Source organism: Cavia porcellus, unplaced genomic scaffold (assembly GCF_034190915.1).
Source record: "Cavia porcellus strain 051 isolate PalLab524CR breed Dunkin Hartley unplaced genomic scaffold, mCavPor4.1 scaffold_28, whole genome shotgun sequence".
In the NCBI taxonomy this organism is placed as follows: Eukaryota; Metazoa; Chordata; class Mammalia; order Rodentia; family Caviidae; genus Cavia; species Cavia porcellus.
Window position 1 is genome coordinate 19,715,069 of NW_026947511.1, and position 11,411 is coordinate 19,726,479.

General features: G+C 35.4%; 1 protein-coding gene across 9 annotated transcripts in view; it reads right to left on the bottom strand.

The window, feature by feature from the left end:
- Ank3 (ankyrin 3) overlaps positions 1–11,411 on the bottom strand; it is a 635,468-nt gene that overhangs the window by 19,972 nt on the left and 604,085 nt on the right. For 5 of the 9 annotated variants that reach the window (XM_063239289.1, XM_013156636.3, XM_013156637.3 and 2 more), the window contains 6 exons: positions 10,919–10,993; positions 7,546–7,677; positions 6,477–6,620; positions 3,342–3,650; positions 2,972–3,062; positions 148–526 (listed from right to left, as the gene is read on the bottom strand). In XM_063239289.1, coding sequence (XP_063095359.1) covers positions 148–526; positions 2,972–3,062; positions 3,342–3,650; positions 6,477–6,620; positions 7,546–7,677; positions 10,919–10,993 — 1,130 coding nt within the window. Of the gene's footprint in view, positions 1–147; positions 527–2,971; positions 3,651–6,476; positions 6,621–7,545; positions 7,678–10,918; positions 10,994–11,411 lie in introns of all 9 variants that reach the window. The other 4 variants (XM_063239288.1, XM_063239287.1, XM_013156641.3 and 1 more) reach the window with 2 other exon arrangements.

The following is an 11,411-nucleotide window of genomic DNA, read 5'->3' on the forward strand; positions in this document are numbered from 1 at the left end:
CCCCCACCATTATCACTACAGTGTCACCCATTTATAATTTCAACCCAGTAGAGAATCATGTGTCCGGGATTCTGGGTACAACCCAAAGCAGGGAAGCATCAATACTGCACATTTCACGAAGAACCCAGGGATGACCTGATGACATACCTTTGGCTCTGACCCACTGGACCCCTCCTCTTCATGAAGGTTAAACCGTGGCTTGCCATCAGGAGCAGAAGTCCTACTCATCTTTTTCATACTGACAGGCACACAGGGTTTAGGCTCTTCTATTACAAGTTTGCTGGTTTCTTCCAGAGATTTCTGATATGCTGCTAGTGGTGATGGTGACTCCTCAGCACGACCAGATCCATGCATTTTTGGTTTCAGAGTTTCCTTAGCACTCTGTTTTCCTGTGTCACTTTGGGATTCTGGAAAGTGAGATTTTGTCTTCGCTTCTGGAGTGACTTTAGCATGGCTGCCATTTGCTTCAAATTTTCCAGGTTCTCCTTTGAGATATGAGGTAATAGAATCTCTGCACTGATCAGGGCTGGAAAAGATGAAATGGACAAATTATAACGGCACCACGTGGCTCAGAACCCCTGAAAGTTACTGCTGAAGGCATAAAATAGAATGGATGAAGGGTTTAAAATGTGAGGGGCCATTATGAAAATGTGAGGGGCCATTATGAATGGAGGTGTGAGAAGGTAGATAGGCTCAAGGTACCCCAGATTTCCAATCTAGTTGGCTATGCTGTCTTTTTAAAAAGAATTATACCTCTACAGCTTCTAAATTCTGTATCTAGAAAGGTGTTCACGGGTCTGTAATTCCAATCAATTTAAAAGGGAAGGATATTTCAAAATACTCTTGTATCACAGTAAAAAATTCAACAAGTCAAGCACCTAACAACAAAGTGAATTGCTGAGGTGAAACTCTGGCAGCCCTGTGAGTCTCCAATTTTGGTTCTGTGTATGTTTTCAGCTATGAATCCTGTTTTCACGCTTTTCTAATCATAATACTTCTACCTGACATTCATTTCTTCCTGCTCCTGACCCGTGCTGACCTCTCTGGTCATCCCTTTGCTTATTTTGAGGACCGTTTTCCTTAACTATTAAAAACTTTTAAATCGATTTTAATTTTTTTTTTACTACTTTCAGTATATTCTTTGTTTTGTAGCTTGCACATTATTTTAATGTGTTTGTTTACACCTTGTTGAAAGCAGCATATAATATAGTAATATTTATAAAGTGCATAATATATACTGTACTTGTGCCTATTCTTTTAAATCAAGTTTTATCTGAACACATTTATTTTAAAGATATTAATAGTATACTCCCTTCTGTATGTGTAAAGACAAACTCACTGTACTATGAAAATAGTGTAAGATCCGTATCGTCATGACTTCTTTCAGATCCCCAGTTCACATTGTTTGCCTGACTTCCCTACCTATGCTTATAAACAGAAGCAAAGTTACTGTCATTTTCCTGCTTTTATGCAATAAAATGACTATTTCTTCTACATAATATATTGACATATATGCCTTCCAAATAATGTAGTCTATATTTAATGTAATAAACAAGGGCTTCCAGCCAGCTTAATAATGAACATCTTTCCTATATCTCTAATTACTTCTTACTAAGCAACTACATACTGCATAACTGCATCTGAACATAAACTTCAAAATACTCTCTGTCTGTTCTGTAGTCTATTTGCTAAGCTATATATAGCATTACTGCCTTCATTTTTTCCAAAGGAGTTAAACTTTTTTCCAAAGGAGTTAAACTTTTCTTTGCAAATTTTATAGTCTATGTGAATTTTTGTGAGCAAGAGGCTTATCAGAAATATGAAAATATTACATATGTTTATGAAATAATATAAGCTCTCTTGCCTCCAATTCAAGCTTATCACCAAGTAAAATACATTTTAGTCTGATGTGTAGGTATGTAAAAATAATGGTTACACTTTTATCAGGAGATTACTATTTGCACAAGTCCTCTGGTAGGTAGTTTATATGCTTTCTTTTATGATTTCTATCCTTGCCTGAGGGAAATGGTAATAGAAATATGACTAAAGTGACACTGTCAGAGCTGAGATTTTCAAGTTGCAGAGTATCTATCTAATGGTGGTAGGATTTGACCCCAGGTTTTGGGGACTGTAGACTTACCTTTCCAGAGTAGTGCTAATATAAAAATGAACCAGCTTCATGTTGTTTTGTTTTGTTTTTGTCTTTTTCATTTTTATCGGTACCAGGGATCGAACTCACGACTGCCTGCTTGCAAGGCAGGCGTTTATGCCGCTGAGCGAAATCCCCAGCCCCGAACCAGCTTCATGTTAAGAGAATTATTTTGATTATCAGCAAATGTCTTTCATGGCATTTTAAAAGAAAGATATACAAAAAATTAAGAAGGTATACAGTATGGTAGGAAGACAGAAGCTTTTTCTTTTAGCTTGTCTATATTTTCTACATTAAGATATTTTTAAAAATATACACAGAAGACAAAACATTTTTCCTTTTGGTACCAATGACTGAATTCAGGGCTTAACATGTTTCACTGCTGAGTTTAACCTATAGCACTTCCAACAACATTTTAAGGGTAGTTATTTCTACATGATGTTGTTATACTGAATTTTTAAAAATCTTAAGTTTTCAAATTTTGTATAAGAATCACATTTGTAGGTGGAGACATGAAATGTTTTGGGGGCAAGAATACTGCAAGCAATAAATTAGAAAAGAATAGTCTTCTAAAGTTAAAAAAAATACGAATCTTTAGCTTCTCTTTCTATCTCAGGCTTTCAAAGTTATATTTGAATTTAAACGAACTTTTCTCTTTCCATATTAGCATAATGAACCACTTTTCAAAGCAAGTATTATCCAAAACTGAGCTGGGAGTTTCAGAAAGACTCATGCTAAAAAACATCTACTTTTACGCAAAAGATTTTAAACAAACAACACTTCACAGCACTTGATGTTGCGCCTCCTGAAACAGAGCCATACCTGTCTTCCAGTCGGTCTAGCAACCCACCAGTTATTCTTCGAGCTTGAGCCGGGGAATCTACGTTTCCACCTGATGTCTCATTGTGCCAACCTGTAATTGAAGACATTTCCAGTTCCGCTTGCTGAACACGTTTAAGAATAGCCTGTACTTTTTCTTCTGTCATCTCCTCAGACTCTACTCCCTCTTCAAGTTGAATGTCCTCAAACAGAGATTTGAGTTTTTCTTCCAGCATCTCCTCATCAGGACCAGATTTTCCTTTCTCCTGCTGCTCAGCGCTTATGCCTACTTTCCTAGTCTGTTTCAATGGCTCGGCTGCTTTCGCATCTTTTGGGACCCCAGCCAAACTTCCGAGATATTGAGGATACTCACTCAGACATACATCCTCCAACTGGCTCTCATCTACTTCCACTGCTTCAGGCATTTCTGTTAAAGGCACTGAGTCTTCCATTTTGCTGTCTTCTAAGGAAGTGTCTTCTGCAGTTACAACTGGAGGTCCATCTGCTGAATGCACTACATTTCCCTGGGAAGGCACTAGCCCATCACTCAGTCTACTAGGGGTTCTAAGGGGAGACTCTATGCTAGAGAGATCGCTAAAATAATCATCTTGCTGCAAAGGGGTGGGTGGTGTGTAGTGCAACCCTGTGGGGGTCTCCAGTTCCACTTGAAGGGGAGGATAACCTATGGAAGACAGTACATTTGGACTGACTGGAATGAATTAGAACACATCAAACAAAAACACATGGAATGACTAAAAAGTATATCAGGTATGAAAATGCATGATGAATTACAGAATAATGTTGATAAAATTTATTGGTTTAGTTCAGTTAAGTGAAATACAATGAAATAAAAAGCCTAGTGCAAACTCCAATAAAATAGAAATGCTAATGAAGATACCAATTGCTTAAGATTTTGGTACTTTTAATATAGTTAACTTAAATATGCAGACTAATTCAATATAAAGTTAGTTGTCATTTAAAACATTTATTTTATGGCCAATTATCATTCTAATTTTAGCATGCAAAATTCATACTGTGGTGGACTGAATACAGCAAGCCACAAGAAAACAATTTTGTAATTAACTACCTATAACTTATTTTAAAAACAGTACATATGAGCAATACAACACAACTTTAATTCTTGTTTAAAGAAATTTACAGAAAGATATATGAACCTAAAACTTCAGAAAGAAATGTTACTAGATTTTTAGAGCAGTAGCACTGGGTAAAATCTGAAAAGATGTTAGGAAAAGGATTTAAAAAGTAGACAGAGTAGAAAAGAGTCCATGTAAAGTTTCCAGGTGTCGGAATATGACAGAGATGAAGGGCTGTGGTCTATATGGAAATCTTGGTGAGGTTGGTGGTGGGATCCACTTAGAAACACAAATCAAATAAAGAGAAGAAATGATACACAACAGAGATAGGAGGAAATCATTTGCAAAGCGCACTCTGAATATTCTTGACAATGCTATGAAACACGGAGCTCATTAACTAGCCTACATGAATAGGGAAGGACAGAGCTAATTGCTTGCTTTAAACATTGCTGTGTATGAACTACAGAAGTATTTTTCTACCTTAGCAGAGAGAAAAGTCAACAGTGGTCTGGTCATGGTGAGGAATGGAAGTTTTGTAGAAATTCAACCAAGAGGAGAGACAGGAAAACATTTTTTAAAAGCAACAATGCGCATTTCCTGAATTATTTGTGTAGACGCACTGAAGACTAAGTTTTCCATCAAGCCAAGGTAAATACCAATTTAACTATTGTTATAATTCAAATGACTGAATGTAAGCATACATTTTCTAGTCATGATCGCTTGTGTAAGCCAGAATCTTGTTGGAAAATTAGCTAAGATTACTTGAGGTTTACAATATGCATAAGTGAAACTCCTAAATTTGTCTAAGTAGTTTTAGAATAAGAAATATCAAATACTAAAATACAGCATCAAAAAGTCTACATTAACTTATTTTAAAATGATATTCTGATTTTAAAATATTAAATGAAGCTTCCAAGAAAGGTGCTTTTGTATTTAATGATCTTTTTAACTAGAGCTACTTTTCTTAGTTTTGTTTTCCAATACAGGATAGTAGAAGAATATATAAGCTGTAACTTGTCAATAATATAGTTTGCTATTTATTACCTCTATATATACTAGAATTTGATTACCAATATATGGTCTTACATATAAGGCATAGCCTTGGACACAGCTTTTCCTCCAAGGCTTTGTTGTATTTCTAAGCTTTAGGGGAAAAAAATCCATGTTTATTACTTCCTTTTTATATGTTATATGCATAGCGGGTATACTTTAAATTTTCCATTAACTTTAGTAAGCAGAAATTTTCTAACAATTTAAGATTCTTTCTCTTATAACATTTGCAGAATTAGAAGTTTGTTACTCTAACTTTGCCAGTTTAAAAAAGGAAAAAAAAATCAAGTCAGGCAGATGGTAGACGTCTGTAAACGCAGCCTTCATGAGGCTAAGACAGGAAGAGCACTAGTTTTGAGGCCAGTCTGAACTACATGGGAAGTTCAAGGGGAGCCTCGGCTGAACTAACGGCAAGATTCTGTCTTAAAAGAAAAAGAAAAAGAAAAAATTTCACTGTTTTAAAACTTGAAATAGTAGAAAAGTATCCCTTTCTCCTTTCTCTGCTTTCATGTGATCAATATTTTCTACTCAAAGTTTACTGCAGGAATAAATCCCCATGTGTAGAGGTAAGATAGGTCTATCTTTAAAAAAAAAGACAGTAATGTATTTATTATGCTTTTCTTAATACTTTGGTGAAAAAGTCCCAATTTACATAAGGGAAGATGACAATATATAAATTCAGCTAATGTGAATGAATTATGCTGTTAGTGATATTTATTCTCACTGTTGAAAAGTATGCTGTCTTTTATATACAATATATGAGGTAGGGTTCTCCTAAATAATAAATGATAGGATGTAAATTTACCAAACTAATTTAATAACTAAACTAATAAATAAGTGATTTAATAACTAAATCACTGTGACAAATTAGATCTTTCTAGTATATTTAAATACTTCGTTCCAGCACAGTAATTCAGCATTTTACCTTAAGATAGATACACCTTTGTGTATTTTTTACTTTAATCTCACTCACTACTTTGTATATGTAGCACAACTGCCCTCACCATTTGGTTTCACATAAACAAAAGATCACTAGTTTTCTAGGTAGCTATAAAAATTGAAAATGAAAAAAAGAATGCATTTTTGAGGTATTTAACTTTCTTCCATTTGGTCACATATCAGAAATACCAGTTCTTTCCAATTTTTTATATCTCATTATTTGCATTGTATATTACAGAGGCATTTACCAGGCTTGCTTTGACATCAGAGTGCTTATTTGCAGACTCTGGCAGACAAAATGCTGTGAAAATGAGAAATTAAGTCAAGCAAATCACAATTTATTGATTTTAAGTGACTGCTCTGTCCAACTGCACTTTTCAATTTTATCAAATGATTAAATAAATATGAACACTAAATTCAATTACCATCAACAGGGTCATGGAAAACATTGTTTTCATCTGCAAAACTTCTGGTGCCTGAAATATTTCCATAATCAAATATTGGTCCTTCTAGCAGAGTCACTATATCTATCCGATTAATTTTTGTCAAGACTGCAGTTAAGGCATCAGCTGAAAAGGAGAGAAAAAAAAGTTGAAGCCAAATTAAATTATTTTCTTCTTGTCAGCACAACGTCCACACAAAGGAATGGTCTCTGCAGCCCAATTGGTGTTTCACAGCTCATCCTCAAACCAGCTCTGCAGTGTCATTATCGGGAGGACTCAGAATGCTTACTGCTACAGGGAAGTTGGGATCTTAAACGCTTGGCCAAACTGTGTGTGATGGCAACAGCACAGAGCGTGCACTCCACCCTAACACAGCGGATAGGCCCTAAAATAGCTGTCTCCTTTTCTAAGGGCATCTATGGTAACTGCAGAGAAGTTCTTCCTCTTTTTCAGAACATCAAGATAGGTCACCCTTCTGTAAAACATTCTGCAAAGTTACTAAGGTCAGGCCGACACAGGCAAACCCATAACTTGTTCCACACTGCATGGGTTAGCACTTGCCAAAGTGTAGTACCACCCCCTCCACCAATCCCAATCCAAGGCTGGCAGAATTCTCTGCTGCCACAGAGGCAGCTGAATTCACTACTTGATCCCTAGCTTGGTCTTGTCCTCTTCTGTGCAGTTCTGCTTCCGGCCACAGCAGAGTGTTTCGGATGACCATCCCACGAGGTAATGACAGGAATTGATTTTCCATTTTTGATGGTCACAGAAAATGGCAGATATAATGAAAAATATTTCCTTCTGGTTGTGTTCCAAAACACTTCTTAAAAGCAGATCTCTATCTAGCAATGTTAGCACTCTATTAAACAAATATAACTTCAAAAGTCTTGCCATTAGAGGGTCATCATCACCCTATGTTTAATTTCCTATGTTATATTTAAAAGCACAGGATATTTAGAACAATATTTGTATGAACCTAATGGTAGGATTTTCTAAAGTATTTGGCATATGCAGTTTTGAAAAAAGTTAAAATAATATAATTTTAGCATACTTGTAGCATTTTTCCCGTCTCTGGTAACCCATTTTTTTAATAACATGAAGCTTTGAGAAATTAAGGAATTGGGATTTTCCACACGTATTTGATTGATTTCATCCACTGAAAAATTCAGTTCCCTTGCCAATTCTGTAAAAAGAAAGAGAGTTACTAAGATTGCATATTCTAGTTTTACTACACACATTTTATAAAAGTAATGTTCAGCTGTTACCAGGAAAAAGAAAAGGAACTTTAATTTTCATATACTTGATTTCATAACAAACTAGTGGTTATCCTCAGGCTCTGATTTGTCTCTCCTTAGGTAATTACTTAAAATCAAATTACTTGAGAAATCATTCTATAAATATTCCTTTTCTTTACCGAGAGAATGCTTGCTTGCTATTAATTCAGCCAAATTCTCTGTCATTTCAGCAAGTAGCATACAATATAGGTATAAAATTCATACATATAAAACAATAGACAGCAGCAGAGTGCCCTAAGCCATCTTCATGAAGCATTTTCATACAACATTCTGCTCTATGATGCCTTCTAATTTCATGAACTCCACTCAGGAATTTAAGGATGGATGACTCCAAGTTATATCATTATATCTGAGATGCAATAACCTGGGTAAAAAATAAAAGGGATCTAGCTCTTTCTGTTCATGTATAGCTTCACACACTCAATCCTGTAAATGTTGAGTGTCTCTGGAAAAATATAGATGCGCTAGATATTGGTGGCTGTCCTGGAAGAGGGAAACTTTGGAGACTTCTCACTGTATATTTTTGTGTTTCTTAATAATTATCAAGTGTATAATACCTTAAAAATGATTTTTATAAAAAGAAATGCGATAAATGCTCCCATGGAAAAAGAATTGGTCAAGATTTTTTCTGTTAAGAAACATTTCCAGTAAATTGGTCAAATGAGGTCAGTTTACAAAAGTCTTTATCTTTTGACCAAGTATGTTATTCTGATAATGCAAGAGACATAAAATGTGTTGCATAGGTTACTGTTCATTACAGATTTGAACTAATGAAACACTGGAAACAGTCCATGTGTTAAAAAAAAAAAAAAAAGAATCATTGGGAAGTAAAATTACAACTGTTGGGATCATGGTCAACAAATAGAAATGTATAGTGGTGTTTATATAAATGAAACCAGTTTTCAACAGAATGAAGTTTTGTTTTTAATACATGCAATATACAAATTCTTTTACATTCGGTTTAAAAATAGTCATGACTCATTAGTGTACTGTGACCATAGTTAGAAAGACACTATCATAAGGTGTATTAAAGGCAAAATCAGATTTTGCAGAAAATTACAAAATTTGTAACTGTTATCTGAAATAAAAATGCTAGAAATCATTAAAAATCAACACACATTAGGACATTAATGGTAGTTAAATTTTCTAACCTTCATTAAACATGTAGTTAATTCTAATTAGAAAAACTAATCACATTTTTAAAGATTTTTTTTTTTTTACCTCTGTGTTTTAAGTGAAAATATTCCTCCTATTGCTCAACAAACCCAAACTGTATCTGTTTTCTGGACTCACAGTGCAGAGCAAGGAGCTACTGACATGAAGCATTTTATAATTTGGCTTTATATCTGGCTTTTCAAAATTATTTTTTAACTCCCTTGCAGTTCTAGGGGTTGAGTCCTGGGCCTTGAGCATTCTAGGCAAGCACTCCACCCCTGGGCTGTAATCCCTGGTCTATCAGGCTACTCTTATGCCCCACCTTCTCCAAAAAATTTACTCTGAAAATGCAGGGTTTTTTTAAATTGGCTTAAGGAAAATTTAATTGTTATGGGTATATAATAACACAAAATCAACATTTGCCTCAAGCTACAGTATATTTTCAAATTTGTATCTGATATTAAGATATAAGTTAGCAAATATTTATACAGAACAAGTTACTCTCAGCTCTCATCCATTCACAGATGATGGCTCAGATCACCCATCTTAAGAGCTCCTTTGGGTTCCCGGTAGCAATGTGCTTGAGAATAGGGACAGAAATGGGGTGGTGGAGTTGGGTTGGAGGATGGGATTGGGGGATGGAGGGCATTCACAGGAAAAGGTTGAGATGAAACTGTTCCCCATTATTCAGTTTCACATTGTCTTTTTATAATAGTTAACTGCGTGGACTGTACGTCACTGGTGGTGTACAAGATGACTTTAGATATGACAATATCCTTTTAACCAGGCTTTTTTGAATATGCATCAAAAAATACAAGCAGCCTACGAGACTTGAAGTAGCTCAAACTTGGGTGAGGCAAGATTTTAAGGACGCTGATAAGATCAAAACCACAGAGTAGGCCAGGCATGGTGGTAGATAATCAGGAAGTAGGATTATAAATTTGAGGCCAGCTTAGGCAATTTAGCAAAACCCTATGTCAAAAAATAAAAAGGGCTGGGATATAGCTCTACGGTACAGCAGCCATGGGCTTGCACAAAATATAGTTCAATAACAACGAAGTAGCACTGCCCCGTTGATACAGGCCTGATCTTTGGTTTTTATGGAAGCAAAATGAAGCCAAATATTCACTTCCAATGAATTAATGGCTGGTTATTTACTTTTTTAACTACTTTTGTGAATTGAAATTTTTTTAAGTTTCAACTCAAAATTTGAACTGTCATTCCTTTGTTTTCATATATAGATATGGCAAATACTCCATTCCTCACTAGGAAAGTATTACATGATTTACTTTTAAATAAATCTTGAGCATAAAAGTTAGTGAGTTCACTCAAAGAAAAGCATCTGGGCTGGGTGGTGCATTGCTCAGTAATAAGGGTGTTGCCTAACATGTATAAAGCCCTGAGTTCAGTCCCCAGCACAAAAGTATATTTAAAAGAAGAATCAGGTATTCACTTTTTATTAAACCCAGGCAGAGGTTCACTGAACTACTGCTAATGAGAGCTATTCTACTAGGGCAAGGACTGTAAACTCAATGATAGAGCCCTTGCATGGCATATGCAAGGTCCTGGGTTCAACCCCAGTATTGGGAGGGGAGAGGTATTGTAAGGACATTAATCATGTTAAGAATTGGTGTGATTTTATAAGTTTTTAGCTATGTTTTCCTTTATATCTCCAAGTAAATCTGCTATCAGGTGAAAGATTACTTATGTTAGCACACGTGACACTGTAAAGAAAAACTCTAAATTCAAGGTAAAATAAAAATTAAACTTCTATTCCTAGACTAGAATATGTACAGAGGAAAAAAAACCTCAGTACGAGGTGCTATTAGCGATCACCTGATTGATTATGGTTTTATATATTTTTTTACCATAGCTGCTTGTTTTAATTTTTTAAAAATATATAATGAAGTACAAGAAAACAAGGAAATAAAATGAGTGCAAGCAATTGTTCCACTCAGGAGTATACACACTTACCTGTCCAACTAAGTCCCAGGTGATCAGCTACTATTGCCATCCTGATATCTGTCCGTTCACATGGACTCTGTGGACCTACGATTTACAATTTCTTAATTAAAATAATCATCAAGAAAGACAGGACACTGGAAAATTGCTTTTAGCAGTACTCAGATTTTACAGAGACTAATGCTAACACTATACACTTAGATGTGTCCTAGCCACCTACATGAACACTATTTTGTCACATGACTCACTTGTTTTCTACCTGCATCAGGCCAAATGTCAGACTACATGGATGCTCAATGTAATGGGGTTGAACATGCTGACAAGCTAGCTACTTTACAACAGTTACAGAATTGTCATGTTGGTGAAAACACCATGATGAGATTTTTGACATTTGTGCTTTTACTTTGACAGAATTATATCCATTAGCACATCAAAAAATACAAGTTGTCCCTCTGGAAAGACACCAGTCTCTTCAGCATGCTTCCCTAGCTGTCTACAGTGTAGT